A 23,020-nucleotide genomic window follows, 5' to 3' on the forward strand; every position below is an offset into this window, starting at 1 on the left:
TTTGCTTTGCTCTGGATCTGCTGCTGCAGCAAGCAGGAGGTGATGCTGTGAGAACCAGGACAGGAGCCTAGACAGGACAAGGGCCTTTGTGCTGGATACCAAACCAAGGGTTGGGAAAGGGGCATGTGCAGTCCTCCACCTACTCTCTGGGTGAGGCCCTTGGAGCAGGGACCAACAGCAGAGAGGGGCAAGTCAAAGTCTAGCCTTGCAGACCGCAGCTGGAGCCGAGCATCTAATACTGGCTGAGACCAGATGGCGGGGTAGGGGTGGGGGCAGGGAGCAGGGAGCAATAAAGAGTTTCAGCTGGAATGTCAAGCCATCCTATAAATATTTATTGAGGACCTACTACGTGCCAACACTGCCAGATATAAAGATTAGATGGTGACTTCAAAACCACAGGCTCTGCTCTTAACCATAGTGACTGCTTTTAAAGCTATTCCGGGTCAGTGGGGTGGGGGTGGGACTTCCTGGAAGAGAGTGTCAAGTCCAGGTCAAGAGAGCGCATATGAGGAGGACTATGGGGACGGGGTCCACTAGAGCCAGAAACAGAAACATCTTTTGTGTTCTGGGACTCTCCAGAGTCCAAAATCTCCAGATGATGCACATCTGGAATTGCAAATGGCAGGTCCAGCTGTGATCTCCAGGGTCCATCTTTCTTCTTGTCCTCAGCCTCTTAGGTACTGGGCATTGGCACCCAAGTATAGGAAGCCCTAGGAAAAAAACAGGAAAGAGATTGCTCTAAGCCAGGCACTGTAGTGCACACCTGCGCCCCTGCTCTCAGGAGACTGAGGCAGGAGGATCGCTGATTTGAGGCCAGACCTTGTTAAGAAAGTGAGAGAGGGAGGGAGGACAGAGAATATGATGTAGCTGCTGTGAAGAGCGCAAGCTCCACTGGGAATAAGAGTCAGGTCAGTGTACACACATCCAGCTTCAGGTCCCGGCTCTCCACTGTAGCCTTTGCCAGCCCCTTCTCCCAGATGGTACCGGCTTCCTGGCAGGCCCTCATAAATGTCCTTTGTACCACGTAAATTTCCCCTCCTTGCAAAGGACATGAATTTGTGAGCTCCTGGGCTTCGCTTTCTTGCTGTTCTTAAGTTTCCATCATCTGGATGGGGTGGGAACTCAGCTCTCAAGGCCAGCTTGGACTCTGTCCATAGTGATCCACCATGGTCTTTGGTGGTCAAAAGTGTAGTGGGTATTAGCTCCGTCCATGACCATGGGCTGTCTGGCCGGAAAGAGGTGGTCCTTGTCTGCCGACTTGACTTCTTAAAAGGAAGAGGGGGTGATAAATCTGGTAGTCTCTTCCTAGGTGCTTCTGTTCTTGGCCCCCGACTTTCACAAAAACTCAGGGAAGCTGGAGCTATACTCTGTGTACAGGGGAGAGAGCCAAGGACCAGCTGTGTGAATGGTCACCTAGCCTTTGTTCTGAGCAGCAGTCGGATGGACGTTGACCATGGACCACAGCATCTCCAGTGGGGTTTGCACAGCTGCCAGCCCCATTATCATCTTGGAGATGCTGTTTAGAGAGATAACTGAGGCTCAGGGCGCAGATGGGCCACAGAAATGCGCCATCACAATAATCATCAGGAGAGTGAGAAGCAGATAGATTTCTTGCTGTATTGATGGAGTCAATCACCATCCTTGTGTCTAATGGGACCGTATCCAACTATCACTGGGCTGTAGAAGCTAGTGGAGGAGAAGCCCAAGGAATTTTTTTTTGAAAAGCAATGACTCTCATTACTAGGAGGAAAGCTGTCAGATACGAGGTCTCTGAGGAGAACTGCAGTCTCATCCTGGTACCTGTGTCTCTGATGGTCAGGCTGCCCCTCTGCAGTTAGGTTGTTCTCTGTTTCAGAAACTGAGGCCCCAGGGCATCCTCCCAGCCGTGTGCACTAATGAAGGGTCTGCATCACGTAGTAACCCAAAATGACTCCGTTGTTACCTGCACAGTGGTTTTGCCTCACCCTTTTGTGAAGATCTTGGGAAGAAATACGCTGGAAAGGAGGTCTGGTCTATCATGGTTTTGGAAGGAGGAAGGTTTACCTTAGTCTATGAACATCACCCATCTCCTATTTATAAAAGTTTTCAAATCCACAAAGTAGGTTCCCCTGGTAGCTGGGCACCTTGGGGAAGCCCACTCTTGTCTCTTTGGAGTGTTTATCTAGCCTTTGAAATCATATTTACATTTATTTATTTGGTGTGTGTGTGAGTATGCACACATCTCTCTCTCTCTCTCTCTCTCACACACACACACACACACACACACACACTCCTCATGGTCTCGTGGTGCACGCCTGAGGTCAGACGGTAACTTGTGGGAATTGATGGGAGTCAACTGTCTCCTTCCACCATGTGGGTCCTGGGGATCCAAGTCAGGTCATCAAACTTGAGGGTCAGTGCCTTCACCCCCTGGCCCATCTCACCAGCCCTGGCTAAATAAACTGCTCCTCAAACTGTCTGTCTCTTGACTGAATTCAGACAGTTCAGAACCTAGAGACCCCTTTAACAGTATGAGAGCTAATATTGCCCATGTCTGAAACAAACAAACAAAAAATAAGAAAACCTTAGGGAAAGAGAAAACAAACAAATCCTAAGCCCCCATGGTCCTGGAGACAAGTCCACCGAATTCCAACCGCACTTGTGGGTGGTAATGCTCCTTCAGACAGCTGTGTAAAGGCTATAGTGCTTATTAAAATAGGGTGCTTTAAGCTTCATTTGGGGTACAGCTCTTCCACTTAAGAATCAATGTGGGAGGCCGGGCGGTGGTGGCGCACGCCTTTAATCCCAGCACTCGGGAGGCAGAGGCAGGCGGATCTCTGTGAACCAAAAAGCTACGGAGAAACCCTGTCTTGAAAAATCCCCCCCTCCCCAAAAAAAAGAATCAGTGCGGGGACTGAGGCTGTAGCTCAGAGCTGGAGGGCTTCCCAGCATGTGTGAAGCCCAGGACAGCAGAAAATTAAACCTGGGCAATAATAAAATTTACCAACGGCCTTTGGAACATGACCTGCTGGCAAGGCTGGGACTTTCAAAATGAGCCTTTTGGGGCCTCAGGCTTTGTCAAATACCTCCAGCCCAATAGTGACAACATCTGTATGTTTTATTATTAATTGTGTGTGTGCATATAATTAATATGTTTATTTTGCCTGGCACCTGGGGAGTGACTATAAGAGTCATCATACATTACCCTGTTTATTAGAATTTTGAGGTCAACTGTGGCCATTTGACTGCTAAAGACAGTGGTGGAGCCCTGGAGAAGAACTGAATTTGGCCCAGTTCCCACCTGTCTAGACGATGGAAGCTCAAGAACATCAAAAGAAAGTGAAGCCCAGGAGCTCTCGATTTTGTGTCCTTCATCAAGGAGAGGAAATTTAGGTGGCACAAAGAACATCCTTGAGGCCGCCAGGAAGGTGCAGTGGGCACATGCATCTGTGTGTGGGTTTGTGCACGTGAGCCCAGGTACCACATAGCTCAAAGGTGTCAGATCCCCTGGAGCTGAAGTTACACTACAGATGGCTGTGAGCCACCCATTATGGGGGCTGCAAACAGTCTATGGTCCCCTGGAGGAACAATGCTTGCTCTCAACCACCGAGCCATCTTTCCTGTCCGCCAACCCCAACCTTGGCTTCCTGGTGTATTTTAACTCCAAGGGATGCTCTGTCTTCATGAGTCTTCTCAGCCGCAGGACTGAACTGGGCCCACTCTCTGAGTGGTGGCTTCCAGACCTGGTAGGTTGCCCAGCTGCCACCCCTCACGTCCCCAGAGCCCCACTGGGCCCACTCACCTTGTGGATTTGGAGGTCAAGGTCGTGAAGTTGAATATTCCTTGGAAGAGGGAGGGGGAAGCCCTTGGCCAGCTCGCCTGTGGGTTGACAACACCATTGAGGAGATGTGTTGGTGACTGATGGCGACAGACAAATCTTTACCAAAGCTCAGCGCTCTACATATGCCTGAGGCAGTGTGTTCCCACTCAGTGATGGCCTAAGACTGTGAGGTAGGTGTTACCACTATTCCCATTTTACAAATATGGAAACTGAGGCATAGAGTGGCCAAGTAACTTGTTTTGGGTTCTAAAGCAAGAAAACTTCAGATTTGAACCCAGAATGTCTGGCAAGGCACCTAAGCCCCTAGACATGGCCTGATGGAGGAAGTTGCGGGTACAGGGTAGCAGGACCCAATCCTGGTCTTTCTCCTGTTACCCAAGGAAGTGTGGGCATTTCCAGAAGTCTCTCCTTCCCCATAAGGAGTTTGCTGTGCATCAAAGAACTGCCTCAACCCCAAGTCCCCACTGGAGCCTGGAAGAACGTGAGACTGCCTTCAATATTCCATCCACATCGGCCATTAAAGCTCTGTCAGGTGACTTCTCAGGGTCACCCAGCTCTCAGGAGACCTTGATTTCCAATTCAGGGCAAAGTCTCTCCCCAGAAGTGGCATCCACTCCAGATCTAGGAAGGCCTAGAGCCATTCTTACTGTTGGCATCAGGGTAGAGGGTGTTGAGAAGGTAGTAGTTGAGGAACGCCTGAAACAGGTTCACCTGGGGGAGGAGAGAAGAGGTGCACTGTGACCACGCAGCCATTCTGCGCCCCAATAAACAGTTATGTGCAGTTTACCTAAGCCCATGTGGTGATGGTGAACGAAGCTGACTACAAATCTTTGCTCCTTTAAACCTAACACTCGGGAGGCAGAGGCAGCTGGATCTCTGTGAGTCTGAGGCCAGCCTGGTCTTCATAGTGAGTTCTAGGACAGCCAGGGCTACATAGTGAGACCCTGTCTTGAAACAAAACAAAACCCACACCTAACCTTAATCTAATGAGAACTAGCTTAGGGATTTTTTTCTTCTACAGGAGACTCTGGGGTTGTTACCTGTGGAAGCACCTGTCTGTGAATGAAGCCAAGACGGGTGAAATTAGACCTGAGGGATGGGCAGAGGCTCTTGATGAATAGACCTGAGCACCTGGGTCCAGCTCTACCTGAAATGCCCACCCTTAGTTTTGTGATGCTAGTTGTCCTGTGTGTATGTGCGCATGCAAGTGTGTGTAAATGTTTGAATAAATAAGTACACGTGTGTGGGTGCGTGTGGGCGTGTGTGTGTGTGCATGCAGGTGTGTGTGAATGTTTGAATAGATAAGTACACGTGTGTGGGTGCGTGAAGGCGTGTGTATGTGCAAATGTTTGAATAGATAAGTACACGTGTGTGGGTGCGTGAAGGCGTGTGTGTGTATGTGCAAATGTTTGAATAGATAAGTACACGTGTGTGGGTGCGTGCGTGTGTGCGCGTGTGGGGGTAGAGGGGTGAGGGTTTGTGTGCAGGTGTGTGTGTGCACACGCGTGTATCTTTATGAAGGACAGAGGTCAGCCTCAGCTGTCATGCCTCAGGAGCCTTCCTCATTATTTTCTGAGCCTGCTCTCTCGCTGGTCCTGGGACTCACCTACTAGGCTGGCCAGCGGGCTCTAGGTATAAGATACGGCGCTAATCCTAACACCAAGGGTCCACCTGTTTCTCCCTAGCCATGGGATTACCATGCTTGGCTTTTTACTTGTACACTGGGGATTTGAACTCAGGTCCTTAAACATGGCAAGCACGTTGCCAACCGAGTCATCTCTCAAGCCCTGCCTTTTATTTTTAGTTCTGTGACCCTATGAATCCCACCTCTTTGTTCGAGACAATCTGAGATGGATTTCTTTTCATTGCAGTTAAAATAATTCTGACCAACAGCCAGTCTTATATTGGGACATAATTATTCATTGACCCTGTATTGCATTCTTGAGAGGTTTGACAGGGGCCTGGGCAGAGATCTGCTCTTCTATGCCCGTTCCTATTCTAGGTGCCATGGCAACTGCTTCAAAAACATCTCAATAACTGGCCTCCTAATCATGTCATAACTCAGGACAGTAACTCACGTTGAATATGCCGACTTTGGACTCTATCAGTTTCACTTGGGCCCTGTAACAAAGCAGAATCACAGGGGTGGGCATCACGGGGAAGCTAAGTGGGTCACCAGAGAGGAGGAGGCACAGGTGCCAGAGGGGCGGGAGAAACAGACACAATGATGTTGGGAAGACCAGTGGGGACTGGGGAAGTTTCAAAGTGCGGTCTTTAGCATTTCAGTACGTCAATACAGCTGAGAGCTAAAATCCATAGACTAAGCAAGAGCAGTGAGTTAGTTATTCAGACATTTGAAATTTGTGGAGCAGCACAGCAAAAGAATTAAGCCAACCAGAGTAAGTAACACTTGTATTTCCTTCCCAAGTGGCAGGCCCTCGACATTGGCAGGGGCGTCACATCCCACCCCGACCCCGATTATGGAGTCCTGATGGAGCCCGGCTGGCCGCCCATGCACAGCTTTGCCCTGCTGTGATACCATCCCCTGTTGAGGCTCCTTACTTCTCTGGATGCAGCATCCCGGTGACCTTGCTGTTGTTGAAGGTCAATGAGGCAGACACATTGGCGACCTGGAAGAGGCAGTATAAAGAAACAAGTTTAGTTGGGCAGTGGAGACGCATGCCTTTAATTCCAGCACTCAGGAGGCAGAGGCAGGCGGATCTCTGGGAGTTCGAGGCCAGCCTGGTCTACAAGAGCTAGTTCCAGGACAGGAACCGAAAGCTACGGAGAAACCCTGTCTCGAGAAATAAAAAAGAAAAGAAAAGAAAATTAAGAAAGAAGCTTTACTGATGGTGGTTGTCATCACGGGCTGAGGTGGACACCAGCAGCCTCAGAAGCTCGCCCATTGGGCTACAGTCTTCCACGGCACTCAGTGTGTTGTTAAGTAAGGGACTGAACTTGGACGTGAACAGCTTTATTTAAAATTGCTGAGAATCACAGCGGTTAAATTTTGAACAGGGCACCAAGAGAAGACCTGGAATTTGCATCCTTAGTCAGCTCCCAGAGGTCAGGGCCAGGTTCCCCAGAGCCCTGCTCAGCTCTAGCAATGATAGTGACGAATTGTATTTTATTTAAAAACAAGTCGATATCAGCAGTAATACTAGGAAAGACGGGTACGCCCTCTGAGAGGAACTGCCCTTCAGGATTTTGGCCTTGTTGAGTTGAAGCCTGAGAGAAGACAGCAAATTCTTCATCCAGGGTACAGGGTCCCCCAAAGGACTCTGAAATCCATGAGCCAGAGACCATCAAGAAACGAAAAACACTCTTATTATTTAATTTAGTAGGAATTTGGTTCAGGGGAATGGTTATGTAGATGAAGGAACCTTAAGAAGCCAAAAAAAAAAAAAAAAAAAAAGTGTGGGAGAGGGCATCAGAACTCAGTGAATGCGGGAAGTCTGATAGTATTCTGACAATGCTGCTATTGGCCAATAAAACTGGAAATCAGAATGCAAGGGAGCTTGGGAAATGTAGTCTTCAGAGAACGGCTACACAGGACAAAGACCCTCCCCACCACAGTCCTGACTCAGAGAGAGACATGAACATTAAATAAACAAATCTCCAAATAACTACACAAATGCCTGGGCAATAAACACCATGGAGAGAGTTCACAGAGTGCCACAAATTTTTAAAAATGCAAATGGTCAGACAGATCCATGAAAAGAGAAAGCCAGGCAGCCCTTTCCCGGGCTGTAACACACCGGTTGAGACCTGAAGCGAGGGAGGAGAAAAGCGCTTGTGAAGAGGGACAGCATTTGCAAAGACTCAGAGCCTTACCACTCCAAGCCGGAAGACAGACTCCGGGGTGGAACTGGGCAGGAGCACAAAGCCTTCAATCTCCATCTGAGGGGCCAAGGATAGATTCCCAGGACTGACATTCAGGAATGGGGCAGAGACCACTGCCCCACGGAGCTCCAAGTTCATGTCGGGGTACCTTCTGGTTATCTGGGGGTAGGATTTGGAGATCGTGTCAGAAGAAGGAAATACGTCTACAGAGTCTTGAGGGAAAACATAAAGGGGACACTTTGGGTCTGGTTCTACATTTCACAAAATGTGCTGTACCCTGTGCCTTCCTAACATCCATCTGCCCGTGTAGACACCCCACCCCATCCTCCCTGGCCAGTAGGGAGAGGGGAGTGCTGTAGCATTTGGGCTAGCTTTCAAAATTCAGACCTAACCAGATCTCATCATCGCGAGGGGGCTCAGCATTTTATTGAATTATGGTGGCCATGGAATTTAATCTGGGACAAGACGGGGAGGGTGGAGTTGGTGGAGGAACAAACTCCCATGAGCCTTTGGTTCTATAAGGGCAGATCCATCTATTACTATCAGGGGAGTTTGGGAGCTGGAGGAGGTGGGGACATAGCAGGTGGCCACTTTGCTAGGTGAGTCTGGTGAAGACAAGAAGCGGGGGGGGGGGGAGCAGTCAGGATCCAAGGGGTGCTGGAGCCAGGGTGTGACCAAGGATGCTGCAGAGCTACCTGGGACCAATCTGTGGCTTTGAGGAGGGACAGGGTCTGACAATGTAGGTCTTGGGCATTCAAGTCCTTGCTTAAATTTTAAGTTGTTTTTAGATTTATTTGTTCAGTTTTATGTCTATGAGTGTTTTGCCTGCATGTATGTCTGTGCACCGCATGCATGTCTGATGGCCAGAGGTCAGAAGAGGGCATCGGATGCCCTGGAACTGGAGTATGGAGATCGGGAGCCACCGTGTGGCTGCTGGGAACTGAATAAAGTCTTCTGTAAGAGCAACAGCTCCTCTCTGCTGAGCCGTCTCTCCAAACCAAACTTTTCAATTGTTTGTCACATTTTTAATTCCTTTCTGCACAGTACCTAGCCTTATGCAGGACACGATTGGAAAAGTTGAGAGAGGAGCCAATGGGAATCTGGGGGACGAACTGAAGCCACGTACAGAAAGGTCTGGGGGTGGCAGAACACTGGGTTATTCACTGTGATGCTGGTGTCACCAAAGACTGCAAGCAAACCCATGTGCCCTTCTATGGAGACTGTACCCACACAAAGGCAGGTTTGCCTCACTGTGACCGAAGAGGGGGAGGAAGTTACTTAACTTCCAGTGTGGAGGGTTTCCCACAGACAGGAAAGAGGAAGAGTGCAGACCATGCCTTTTGTTTGTGCAAAAGAACCTGGGGGAACACACACTGCCCCCTGCAGAGACAATGAAAGAGGGGCTGGGGAGGGGGGCCAGGGAGAGAGCTTGGTGGTTAAGAGCATATCTGGTTCTTGCAGAAGACCTGGGTCCAATTCTTCGTACCTGTATGGGGCCTCATGACCTCTGTGATCGACACCCTCTTCTGGGATCTGACACTATTGGGAACCTGGGAGCCTTTTCATGGGAAGTGGGTGCCAGGGGCCAGCAGGGGTCAGGAATCCTTGCCTCTATAACCTTTTATATCTCTGGAATAATGAGATGTGAGAACTTCTTTTCCATTCAGAAAAATGTCAGTACTGGGTATAGTGGTGCACATCTGTAATCCCAAACTCTCGAGAAGCTGAGGCAGGGGGATTGTTAAGTTCAAAGCCAGCCTGGGCTGCGTATGAGATCCTGTGTTAGAAAACTGTGGGCTGGGTTGCAACTCGGGGATAATGAGCTTTTGTAGCACATGTGTACCCCAGATTCCATCCCCAGCACATCAAATGTTGTAAGAACCCCTTAAAGCAAGCGGAACAAGCCTGGATCTTGGTAAACCCTCTCTGGTTGCTAGGCGATATTAACTAGGTGCCCTTCCCACTATTCCCTTGGGCTCCTTAACACCAAAACCAGATGGGAAAACCTGAGGAAGGCTGATTAAGGGAGCGCAGGTCCGTGCTGCAAGGACTTTGAAGGGAGTCTTCAAGTCTGTAATTCCCAGGGTCTCCTCACTAGCCTCTGATTCTGTGTCAAGTGGAGAGGGCCACAGAGGTTCTAAAGAGAAACCTTGGCAAACTGGTGGGCTCAAGTTGTGCCCATGGAGAACAGAAGGGGCTTTACCTGGGGAGTGAAGGGGCGGAAGGCCTTGGTGTTCAGCCGGATTTTGGAATCAGATGGTAACTATAGGAAGAAGACACAGTGGGGGAGGGCGTTAGAGTGCTCATTAGAAGAAAATTGTGGAGACAGACGAGTGAGTCACGTCTCACGACTGTAACAAAATATTTGACCAAAGCGACTTGAAGAAGGCTCATTTTGGCTCACAGTTCAAGAGTACATCCCATCAGGGCAGGAGCTTGAGGCAACTGGACAGCCTGCACCCACAGTCAGGAAGCAGAGATAGCCCTGACCCAGCTCACTGTCTCCTTTCTATTCAGCCTAGACCTCAGCCTACAGAATGATGCTGCCCACAGTGGTTGAGTCTTCCATCTCGGTTAACCCAACCTGTATACTTCCTTCAGAGATGCCAGGGTTATGTCATTGTTTCTTTGGTGATTCTAGATCCTGTTAGGTTGACAAGCAATATGAACTATGGTGTGTGTGCGTGTGTGTGTGCATGTGTGTGTGTGTGTGTGTGTGTGTAGATTAGCTTCTCCCTATGGGTCCAGTTGCCTTGGCTACCATGAGGCCTCTGTTTTATAGAACACGCGAACCTCCTGGAGATGGGGCTATAGCAGTGATCCTGTGGGCATCGTTCAGAGTTCTCAGTTGAGATCTGATTGAAGTTCCCAGATTCTGAGTGAGACTTTGGGCCAGGGTTTTCGACCTTGCCTTCAGGGACCCATAACATGGGGAGAAGCCACTGCCAGGTCAAAGTCACCCATCTGTCATCAGATGACCTTCCATCTTGGCCAGGGTGATCACTCTGTGTCCCTGCCATTTTGACATCGTTCACAGACCTCATTTTTTTTTTTTTAAATAAAATGTGTAGCCCAGGCTGACCTCGAACTTGTGATACTCCTGCCTCTGCCTCCTTCAGCAAATCCTACTGGCGTGCGCCACCACAACCGGCCACAGACCTCAATTTTTAAGAGGTGCTACAACAAACCACCCTTGAACCCCAGAAAACCTAAAAGAACTGGGGTGGGGTGGGGTTATATGGTGTGATTTGCTGTGAAAGTCACTCTCATCTCTGCAAATCCCACCAGTGACAGTGACATCAATGTGTTTTAGGAATATCTGTTTCTTCTTCTCACTCCAAATCACTAAAGGTGCCCTTTTCATGTTGGCTGCAGGGAAGCTCCCAGACAGATCTGTGATTTAAAGAAAAATTAAAAATCCAGTGTCTTCAAAACTGTCATTTACTTTTTATTCGGTTTTTATTTCCTTTCTCTGTAATAGGACTTTGCTTCATTCATTAAATTATTTTTAATAAGCCTGCAGGAGTTATCATGATAACAGAAAATATGAGTTAGAATAGGCCTAGACTAGAAGGTCAAACAGAGACACATAAACAAGTCTTTGATAGTTATGAGGGAGAAAGAACTTTGGCCTTGAATTTCCTGGTGACCCAAGAAATAAAGAGAAATTATGCTAATATATTTTGCTAGTCTTGATATTTTCTTAGCTATAACTCACGATTTTTCTGGTGTAAGTTCAAACAGAATGGAGGGAAGGCTGAGCCACACTGTCCCTGGGGAGCACGGCAGAGCCCACATTCTCACCATGTCATCTGTGATGGTGAAGTTCAGGTACACAGCCTGGTGATAGACCCGACTGGCTATGTTGAAGGCATGGTCTGAGATGGCAAAGTAGACCATTTGTTTACACTCCTTTTCAGGTAGGCTCATCATCGGAGTGGGGGAGGCAGGCGGGGACCGGTGATTCCGATTAAAAATTTCACCCTGGAGAGAGAAGTGGGGACAGTGGACTGTTTGAAGTCTATCCCACGACTAGCCATGGAGCTCAGGGCTTACCTGCGATGACTGATTGATGAATAACACTGACTGGAAACACTGTCCTAAACTGCCCCTTTAATGAGGACGTCCTTTGGGCAAATTTGTGTCTCTTATGGCACAAGGGCCCTAGGAACTCTGCTTTATGGAAAGAGCAGGATGTGTGCTGCCCAGCCCCTCTGCCCCACCCAGTTCTGATGCCCCCACCCATCAGGGTGGGCAAGGTGCTGGAGAATTTGGGGAGAGCAAGTGGGAGTTTTGAAGCTGAGGCTACCCACCTCTCCATAACCCTGGGCAGAACAAGAACCCCCCAAAATGAGGACAGACTTGAGGTTAGGAAGCAGAGTGGTCTGACTGTCCTGTGTCCTGTCACTAACTACCGTTCTTACACCCTCACCTTAAACATCACATCTAGCATCTGGGCCGTTGCACGGGGAGCCTCCACCAAACTGTAGTCAATGCTCAGGATGTCATCGATCTCCGCCGTGACTGCAAGTTAGAGCAGGAAGAGAGTGAGGGGCAGCAGGGCCAGGTGTGGTCTGCAGCAGGTGAAGAGGGGTGAGCCCTGCTTCCCTAAATATCCTCTTTGTGGCCATTGCAAAAAAAAAATAGCAAATACTAGATATCTGTGTCGTTTGAGTAAGAATGACTCCTATAGGATTATATATTTGAATGCCTAGTCACCAGGGAGTGGCACTATTTGAGAGGATTGGAAGGATTAGGAGATGTGGCCATGTTGGAGAAGTGTATCACTGGGGATGAACTTTGAGGGTTCAGAAACCCACGTCAGGCTCAGGCTCTCTCTCTCTGCCTCTCAAGATATAGCTCTCAGTTGTCCCAGCACCTGCCTGTGAGCCACTATGCTCCCCGCCTTGATGATAATGGACTAAGCTTCTGAAACTGTAATCAAGCCCCAGTTAAATGCTTTATTTTATAGGCATGGCCTAGATCAAGGCTACCTTTTGGGAAAAAAAACTGAGGAGAAAAGAGGATTTAAAATCACTGCTTTATACTCTTTTGTCTCTGTTTGATAAGATTCAAATTCGAACTTAAGAAAAATGAAGAGAAGTAGAGTCCCTAGGAGTATGTGGGTGTCCCTACCTGGCAGCGTTTGGAGATAAGGTTGCAGATCAGAGGTCACGGACTTCTGGATCAGCTCACAAACCTGAGAGGAACAGGAAGGGGAAGGTTCGTGAGTCACTTGTGCAAGCCCTCGGTGACATTGGCTCAGTAATCATCTACCTGCAAATATCCGTAAATGCTTAGTTAGCATGTACCAGGTGCCACCAGAGCAGAAGTGATCCCCTGTCTAAGTAGGCATAGAGGTCATACAGTGGTCCCCTACTGCCTGTCACTGGACATGGCAGCTTTGGCTGTCCCTGTTCCCTGGGTACCCATAGGACACCCAATGGTCGTGCGTATGAAACACTTACACACAATTTATTGCCACCAGTGGAGCCGTGAGCTTCTCAAGAGCAGGAAATATGTGTTTCAAACCGGTTTGCTGTCCTGGCTGCTGTAATCACTTGAGTTATTTATTATATAAGCCAACAAAATATGACCAAGAAGAAATGTGTTCAAGAAAACCAGAGATAAATACTCTGAAAGATGAGGTACTAACCATGTGGTTCCCTCTGGACAACAGAGAAGCCAGGAGGAGGAAAGGGGGCCTAAAAATAGAGACGGGGGCTGGCGATTTGGCTCAGTGCATAACGAAACTTGTGACCAGTCCCAGCATCCTGAGTTTGATACCCAGGACCCACAGAGTGGAAAGAGAGAATATCTCCCACAGATTGCCCTTTGCCTTTTATATGCATACCACGGCCCGTGTGCCCCTCCCATAAATAATAAGTAAATAAATAAACGTGGCCAACATGGTGATGGTCTGCGAGTGAACTCTTCATTCGCAGCTGGCTGAAGAAGTGGAGCTTGCAACAAGCTGATCCCACAGGTGAGGAAGACCAAGGGCTGTGCCTGCCAGGAGCCCATCTCAAAGAACAGCTCCATGCCCTGTGTCAACTCACATTTACTTACACCTGAGCCCATGCATTGTTGGAGGAGGCTGCTTGTTTGTCCCCGGCAGCCCGGACTCAAAATAACCACTCAGAAACTATATTATTTAAATCACTGCTTGGCCAATCACTTAAGCGTATTGCTAGCTAAATCTTTTTCTTTTCTTTTCTTTTTTTTTTTAAAAGACAGGGTTTCTCTGTACCTTTGAAGCCTGTCCTGGAACTAACTCTTGTAGACCAGGCTGGCCTCGAACTCACAGAGATCCACCTGCCTCTGCCTCCCGAGTGCTAGGATTAAAGGCATATGGCTAGCTAGCTCTTATATCTTTGGTTAACCCATTTCTATTAATCTATGTATCGTCATGTGGCTGTGGCTTACCGGGTAAAGTTCTGGCATCTGTTTCCAGCAGGGCTACATGGCTTGTCCTTGACTTCGCCTACTCTCTCTCTATATATATATCTCTTCCAGCCTAGCTTTATTCTGTTAAGCCATTGGCTGTAAGCAGCTTCTTTATTCATTAACCAATAAAAGTAACACATATACAGAAGGACTTCCCACACCAATGTATAAATATGTTCTTTGTTTATATGTGCACAGGAGAGTGGAAACTTTAAGCAGCATGTCTTTGGTCTCTTCTGTAGGTGTTGTATGTTGTGTGCATGTGTGCACACATATATGCATGTGTGCACTCGTGTGCAGGTGCACTCACCCATACATGCAGATAAGCCAGAGGCCAGCTTTGGGTGTTTTCCTCTCTCTCTCTCTCTCTCTCTCTCTCTCTCTCTCTCTCTCTCTCTCTCCCTCACCTTAGGTTTTGAACCTAGACTGATCTCTCTCTGAACCTAGAACTCACTATTATCTAACCTAGATGGCCAACAAGCCCCTGGGACCTGCCTGTCTGTGACCCCATAGCTCTCAGATACAGATGTGTCACACTGCTGGCTTTTACGTGGGGCTAGACATCCCTGAAACTTGTACAATAAGCACTTTCCCCACTGAGCCATCTCTGCCCTGCCTTCCCTCCATTTTGACAGATTCTTGCTATGTACCCCAGGCTTGAGATCCTCTTGACTCAGTATTGGGATTGCAGGTGTGTGTCACCATGCCTAGCTACAGCTCTTTTTGATTTGTGAGTTCCCACTGACTGCAACGTATCCATCCACGTGTTCAATGAAAGAGAGAGACATGGAAACTTGCCCCAGTGCCTGGGTACCCTATTCTTTCAGAGACCTAAGTGGTTATGGAGAGGAAACATGAGGTCCTCTGTCCCAGATGTCTGGGGGGGGGGGTCTTTTGGAGGTATAGCAGTGTGGTGGCTAAGGGTGCTGCAAGGAGGAGGAAGCCCTTGCTCTGGGTTCAAGTCCTGATCAGTATCTGCTGGCCCTGTGACCTCTGTATCTCTGAGTTTTGGCTGCTTGCTCACAGGACCCAAGGCCAACCTCATCCTAGGTGTTTGGGGGTTCAGGGCAACAAGACAAGAGTATGTTTTCTTAGCCTCAGGAAGAGCGTGTCTTGTAGCAGTCAGAGACAGGAGCTTGCAGGGAAGAGATGTCTGAAAACTTGTAGAGAGCAGGGGCCGAGCTAGATCTTCAGCTCCTCCGAGATACTCCTAAGGACTTTTTGGCAAATGGGGCCCCAGGGCTGGGAAAGTCTCCATCCTGGCCTAGCACCACTTAGTTTTCGACACCCCTCTGAGCCACCCCACTCTCTCTTTCAAAGTCTGAGGTTCAATCCCAGTTTGTTGTTGATGTTCATAACCGCAGAAAGGTGTGAGGCTAGCCTGGGCTATGTAGTCAGACCCTGTCTCATAGCATTGAAAAGAAAAAAATGGGTCAAGACTATGCAAAAGAACCTTAGATAATTCACTATTCCTGGCCAAAGCACAGGATCATAAAACAGCAGCTGTTCTTTATAAATAAGAATAGTATATTCTGCACTAATTATATTAATCGAGAAAACAATAATTATACCCCTGTATTTTGTGATAATTATTGAGATGTACATTGCTATAAGATATATTGCTAATCATTATCAGGAGCAGCAGCGGGGAGTGTAAGTCACTTTGATAAGGTGTCATGGCGGAGGCTGCTTATCAAGTTCACCTAGATCCCAGGACCACAGAATGTGTGTGTGTGTGAGTTCCTGAAGTTCCTGCTTTAACCATGGGGAGGGACACAAAACTGACCTGTGTGTGTGTGTGTGTGTGTGTGTGTGTGTGTGTGTGTGTAATAGGCCCCCACGGCCTGTCCAGAGACAGCGGCCTGTGAGGAGATCCACTTGGCCCCCTTGGCCTTAATTACCTTGTTCTCCAATACTTTTCGGAGCTTGGACTCGATCTGGTTGTGGAAGAGATTCAGCAGCCACCTGGGCAGGGGACAGAGTACACAGTCAGCTGTCTGCCACTGGGTACAGGGACAGTGGGGATGGAGAAAGCCAGGCTCTGCCATCTGGAGATGGAGAGATGGCTCAGCGATTAAGAGCCCTTACTGTTTCTGCAGAGGACCTAAGGTTGGTTCTCACACCCACATCAGGTGGCTCACAATCAGGGTTCCAGAGCCCTGCCGTGGCCAGCACGGCTGGTTCAGTCTCCTATCATAGCTGATAAGATCAGAGGATTTGGGCTTGGAACTAGAATCTGGTTTTCTAGCAAGGGCAACAGAGACTGGGAGGCAAAATGACTTGACTCTAAACTTGAACTTTGGCCAAAGCCACAAGTTCCTCCAACTACCCAAAGCTTCCTCCTCTGACGAGGTCCCCTAAGTCTGTTGACTTGTGGAAATGGCACCTCAGCACTCCTGCCTGGGTCTGTACCTGTGTGTCCCAGCAGGGTCCCCAAGGGATAGTCTCCACTGTGAGTGGGGCACTAAACATTCTACCCAGATCTGGACACTTATCAGAGCCCACCGAGGACCATACCCAGGGGGTCCCCGTGGTGACTCACCCCACATTTCCTGATATGTCCACGTCCACGTCATAGATGCGGCTGCTGCACGTGGAGGCAGTGACCGTGGGCCGCCCCGATGGATCGCTGCCCAGCCGGAGGTTCACTGAGATGGCGATACCCTTGACGTTCAGGTCAAAGGAGCCCTGCAGTTTCCTGGAGGCCAGAGGGGCAGCTATTCATTGTGGCTAGGATCTGCCACCACTGGGGCGGAAAGAGGAACTTGGATTCTTACTCAAAAGGAGCGGACACTAGGGAGGATTTATGAGTTAATCAGAAGTAAGAAAAAAAAAGATTTAATCACAAATAAAAGAGCTGGAAGAGCTGGTAGAATGCCAGGGGTCAAACAAACCCCATATACATGGCAAAAAGAATTAGCTTCTGAGCCGGTGGGGTTGGGAGGTGTGGCCTCCTTAACATATGAGCATATACGGGGGTGGGGGTTCATTTCTTAGTCCACACAATGAACAAAGTAGCAAGGAAGGAAGAAAGCAATGGAAAGAAACCCAAGCTCTGCCAAGCGCTGAGCACAGGAAAAGTTACGGAAAATGAACTAGGGCAATGCCAGTTCCCACCACAAAGCTGAGACTTTTGAAGATGAAGGCCAATCGGCACTGCAGGTGCCGTGGCCCACAGAGGACACTGGAGCATTTTCTGGAACACTCATCACAGCTGTCCGAGTTCCAGAACACACGATCAGGCCCCAATACCTGACTCCCAACTCTTTGTGATGTGTGTGTGTGATGGGGGGGGGGGCTCACTGAAGCATCATAAGTAGTAGAGAAAACAAAAACAACCCACAAAGAAGTACCTTCAGGAAACAGCCTGAGGGGACCTGGGGAGATCACAGCAGTTAAACATGTGTACTGCTCCTGCAGAGGACCCAGAGGGCCGTCAAGGATCCGTCAGCCCAGGTCCAGTGTGATGCAATGCCTATGGCCACCACGGGTGAGCATGTCCCCCCTCTCTCACCTATCCTCATGCACATCATACAGAATAAAACCAACCTTAAAAAAAAAAATTGCCTGGGTGGTGACGGTGCACGATTTTAATCCCAGCACACAGGAGGCAGAGGCAGGCAGATCTCTGTGAGTTCAAGGCCAGCCTGGTCTGCAGAGTGAGTTCCAAGATATCTAAGGCTGTTACACAGAGAAACCCTAAAACGACAGAGAAAGCGGCAAGAACGACTTTCTAAGATTTATTTTTATTCATGTGTCTGTATCTGCATCTGTGCGTGTTTAGGTGGCCATGGAGGCCAGAAGAAGGCGTCGAGTCCCCTAGAGCTGGAGTTACAGGCGGTTGGGAGCTGCCTCGCGTGAAACTAGGAACAGAACTCAGGTCCTCTGCAGCAGCCAGCGCTCTTAACTGCTGAGCTCTCTCTAGTCCCCCAAACAAGTGTAATAATGGATGTTGCCATTTCAGCATGTAAGCTTCAGTGGCCTCTGTAAGAATCAGTAAGATTTGTGCACCCCTTCCCCCTCCCCTAGTTACACCAAATCTCTAAATTTGGCTATCTGGCACTTCTAGTGGGGCTCAGTTTATACCAGATACTTTGTAAAAAACAAATTGCTGGAAGCTACCAAGGTCTTGGGAGTAGATGTGACCAGGCCACCAAGCTGAGACTGGTCCTGGGCTTAATTGTGCCCCCAAATGCACAGGTTAAAGCCCCACCCCCAGTACCCCTTGGTGGTGACACCACAGGGAGACAGTGATGTGATTAACAGAGGCATGGAGGGTGTGTCATCATAGGACAATGGCTCTCAACCTTCCTGATGCTGTGACCCTTTCATACAGTTCTTCATGTAAATTATTTTTGTTGCTACGTCATAACTGTAATTTTGCTACTGTTATGAATTGGAATGAAAACATCTGTGTTTTTCAATGGTCTTAGGCAACTTCTGTGAAAGGTCATTCCGCCCCAAAAGGGTGGCGACCCACAGGTTGAGAGCCACTATCACAGGAGGTTAGAATGTAGGGAAGCAGACATCAGTGCTGTCCAGAGTCTACAAGGAAATGTGGCAAGCGCATGTCATCTGCAAGCTGAGGAGAGAGGCCCCTGGGGAAGCCGGACCTGCTCCTCCTTGACCTTCTCACCTCTAGAGCCCTTAAATCACCCACGTGTGTTTTGTGGGGCTGCCCCATCCAGGGGTTGGAATGCTGGTGACCCCAAATAGCTCTTGATGCTGGGCAGTAGAAGGAATGAGCAGGCTGAGCTGGGGACTTTCTGGGCATCTCTCACAGTCTCCAGCATCCTGTTCTATGAGCTCCAACTGTCTCTAAGCTTACTCCTCCCATTCTGAGGGAAGGGACATGTGGAAGGTCATTTCCCAAGGACAGCCCTAGCTCATGGGAGGTCCTGGCTTTGGGGTCTAGATCTGTGGGAAACAAACCAGGAACAGGCCGTATGATCTCATTTAGTCCACTCCAAATCCTCGGGAAGCAGGCCTGTTCCTTTAGAAGACGTGGAATAGAAAGAGAGAGAGACAGAGACAGAGACAGACAGACTTAGGACATCTGTCTGTCCATCATGAGGTCTTTCAATGGCCCAGGAAGAAGAGCTGAAGGCTGAGACAGACCACAGGCCCAAGGGCAGATGGGACTTAACTTACAGGAAGGACTTGTGTGCCTTCCACTTGCCTCGGAGCCCAATGGAAGAGTCGGAGATGGCCAGACTCAGGCCTTGGCCTGGGAGTGGCTTCAGGGAGGAGCCACGCAGCTCACAGCTCTGGACCTCCAGGCTGTAGGGAGACAGGAAGGTGGCATCAGGTTGGTTTCGGGACACGACTTACCCAAGAACCACGGTTCCTCCTTTTCAGCCTTGCTTGGTAGAGCACCAGGCATGCTTGGGACACTTCCTGATATCACTGGGGCCCCTGCAGCAGGCTGGGTGAATACACTCTGAGGAAGGGGTTCAGGGGCTTTCAGGAACACAGGATTGGGCCCTATGAACCTCAGTGGCCACTGACAGCTTCCTGGGGTGGGCATATACGCTCTGTCAGATGGCAGATCCTTCCTCCAACCCTGGCCTCCTCATGCCCAGTAAGGGGGCCAGATTTAAGAAAGCCTGAGATAGCCCTTAGAGAAGACTGGAAGGGGCCATGGCTGTCCATGGGAAATGATAGGTCAATTCCTTTTGGGGTAGAGATGCTGGGGGAGTTTGGTACACAGCAAGCGCTTAATAAATGTGCACTAACAAAAGGAATAACAGAAGGGAACACTAAGTACAGAGGGCGTTCATAGGCTGCAGGCCTGACTGCCCTCTTTCTGCTGTCCGCCCTTCACGCCTTTTTAAATAAACACGAGCCCCTTACATCTAGTAAAGCCTTGAGGACTCGGCTCGGGTGCCCTGTCCTCTGGGAAGCCTTCCCTGGGTGCCCCACCCACAAAAGGCGACATTAGTGCTCAGGATACTCCTTCATTTTAAGTTCTAAGCCTATCTTCCCTTCCAGGCTACGTGAAGTGACTGGATCCTGAGCGCTCCCTCTAAGGTAGAGAGAGCAGCAGCTCCACTGCACAGGTGAGGAAACCGGGGCTCAGGCCACATACTCAGGAGGTATTAACGCTGCTGCATGTTGAATGCAAGGACCCAGCTCACTCCAATAAAACCCCTCTGAACCAAGAGGCCTCCAGGACCACTCCTGGGCTCTGTCCCCTCCCCAGTCACCTGTGAAACTCATAATGCCCACGGCCCACATGTTTGATCTTGAAGTCCCCGGTGAAGTCGGGCAGCGTGATCTTCTGCAGTTCTGTCTGCAGCACCAACAGCCCTTCCTTGGCCGCTGCAGACAAGGAAAAGCTGGGGTCAGCCCGGCCACCCTGCCTCCTCTCCTGTGCTCTCGGTTCTTCGGTGGCTCCCACCTTCCCTGACTAGGGAGGCCGGTGTCCTTGCTGACAGTAATCACAGCACAGGCTGCCCAGCCCAGCTGTGCCAGGGAGTCAGAATGCCTGCATATCATGGAGTTCTTAGGCTGGTGCCCACATGTAAGGGGATGGAGAGGTCTTTACATGACCAGGAAAGGAGTGATGCCCACCTGGGATGTGGCAAATACTGGAAGGATTTCAGGGCTAGAATCCTGGACATAACCGAGTGGCTTTGAATAAGTCCCCAGGCTTAACTTTCTCTATCCGTCAAACAAGACAACAATGGTACCCTCCTCATGTGAGAGATGGGGCCGGCCTGTCACATCAGTGGCAGCCTAGACTGAGCAGGTGCCCAGAGCTTGTGACTGGCATAGACAGTAGGTGTTCCATAAATTCCCAGACTAGCAAAGGGGGATTAACATTACTAAAAGTGTGGAAAGGACAAAAAACCCAAACTCAGGGTACTGGGCACATACACATGGCACCAACCTCAGAGCTCTGGGCACACACATGGTACATGGCACCAACCTCAGAGCACTGGGCACACACATGGCACTGATCTCAGAGCCCTGGACACACACATGTCACATGGCATCAACCTCAGAGCTCTGGGCACACACATGGTACATGTCATCAGTCTCTGAGCATGGAGAACACACATGCACATGTGCCCAGGAAGGGCAGAAGACAAATGCACCTGACTTAGGGTTTCCAAACAAATGCAGTTAGTGGCTCTATTGTGTCTCTGACAGGAGCAGAATCCAAGCGTCTGCCCCAGTCGGGCTGCGCACACAGGTCTCTAGAGGCTTCCCTTTCACCTCCTGCAATGCAACCTCTTCTCTGACGGACTGCCACCCTTTGTCCCTGGCTAGTTCTTACTGCCTTTTCTACTTACTTCCTCCTGAAAGCCCTCCCTGATTTTACCCTGCCATTGCCTGTCTGAGATCCCAGCATCCCTACCCAGCTGAGGGATGTTGTGACCTCTAGAAGACGAGGCAGTGGAGGCTCTCCATATGTGGCATGTCATGGCTGTGCAAGCAACCCAGTTGCCTCGCCCCCTGGACACAATAATTCTGTGGTATTATTTCAGTAGCTTATCAAATACTTTTTCTCGCCAGGTTTTAAAGTGGGGTCTAGCCCGGTGGCACAGAACCCAGGCTACTTTGGGAGGCGGAGGCAGGAAAATTGTAACATGTTCAAATCCTGTTTGAACTGTAGAGTGAGTTCAAAGCCAGCCTGCGTAATTCAGTTTGCTATCCAAAATTCGAAACTGAAAAAGAGAATGTGTAGTCGTGGCTGTAGATCAGTAGTCAAGTACCCGCCTGGCATGTGCAAGGCCCTGGGTTCGATTCCTGGTACTGCAATAAATAAATGAAAAACAAAAACAAAACAAAAACGGGAGTAACATGAATATAGGCATGTGAGGTGTACTTGTCTTGAAGGTACCAATCATACGTTTTAAAGTTTGGTAAGCCATATGACCACCTCCCAGATCCCAGGGTGGAACATCCCATCCCCCAGATGACCTCCCTTAGTCCCTCCCAGCCTCTAACTGCCTCCAGCTATGATGCATGGATTTTAGGTCACGTTTCAAACTCCACCAAGATTCTTCCTGAAGGAACCATCCCAGGCCCCTGCGTTGGGTTGTTTATTGAGCTCTCCACAACCTGCCTTTCTCTCAATTATCTCCTGCTTCAGCTGAGGGGACCCTTCCTCCCCATGGTGCAGAAGTCAGATAACACATGTCGTGGGCTGAGGTAACACATCTGGGGAGTGACCTGGCCAGAATCGCAGCTATGGTCACATGACCCATGTAGCAGGCTCCCTACCAGAGGTGCAGTCCTCCCTGTCTCTGCTGTGCCTGGTGTCGGGTCTCCAGGCCAGCCTGCAGTGCGGCTTCTTACCATACTCCAGGCCCTTGTCGGTGATCCGGGCCACCAGGGCGGGGTTGACACCTCGGGTCCCGGGTGTGGAAAGGAGCAGCAGCCCCAGAAGTGTAGAGAGCAGAGGCCCAGTCCCAGCCTCCATCCTGGACCCTGGGTGAGTGGGGACTGTGTCAATGTGGGCTGGCTCTGGAGCCCTTAAAGTAGCCGAGGCCCAGGATTGAGGGTGGTTCTTGAGGGAGGGCGGGCTCCGGAAAGCGGGAAAGGGAGGCCTGTGGACTGGAACCTGCTTGCGACACCACTGGGGTCATTGCTGTTGCCACTGCTCAGGTTAGGAGGGTTGGACTGGACCCAAGGGTTAAGCCCCGCCCACAGAGGGAAGCCCGCACTCACTGGAGTTTCTGCCTTGCCTTGGCCAATCTCTTGACCTCTCTGCTAGGACCGCCTGGAGTCACAGACAGGAAACTGTGCTCACCCAGGGTCACAGGCCAGCCCAAGAAAGCTGGATGAGGTAATAGGTGTGGCTCCATCTGGACTCTCCCTTTTCTCAGCTCTGTTTAAATAACCACTTCTCCTCCCAGTCTTGCTGCGGCATAATTGTCTGGATGGCAACTTGGCAAGTCT

At 49.7% G+C, this 23,020-nt stretch overlaps 1 protein-coding gene across 1 annotated transcript; it reads right to left on the minus strand.

The window, feature by feature from the left end:
- Positions 1 to 309: 309 nt before the first annotated feature.
- Lbp (lipopolysaccharide binding protein) lies at positions 310 to 22,615 on the minus strand. The gene is made up of 15 exons (XM_057781287.1): positions 22,418 to 22,615; positions 20,317 to 20,431; positions 19,262 to 19,390; positions 16,653 to 16,808; positions 16,012 to 16,075; positions 12,800 to 12,863; positions 12,096 to 12,187; positions 11,468 to 11,647; positions 9,867 to 9,926; positions 7,655 to 7,822; positions 6,383 to 6,450; positions 5,899 to 5,941; positions 4,468 to 4,531; positions 3,782 to 3,858; positions 310 to 710 (listed from the first exon to the last, which is right to left on the minus strand). The coding sequence occupies exons 1-15, from the start codon at positions 22,539 to 22,541 to the stop codon at positions 666 to 668; spliced, it is 1,449 nt and encodes a 482-aa protein (XP_057637270.1). The 5' UTR covers positions 22,542 to 22,615; the 3' UTR covers positions 310 to 665.
- Between the last annotated feature and the right edge of the window lie 405 nt (positions 22,616 to 23,020).

This window comes from Chionomys nivalis, chromosome 9 (genome assembly GCF_950005125.1).
Source record: "Chionomys nivalis chromosome 9, mChiNiv1.1, whole genome shotgun sequence".
Lineage (NCBI taxonomy): Eukaryota > Metazoa > Chordata > Mammalia > Rodentia > Cricetidae > Chionomys > Chionomys nivalis.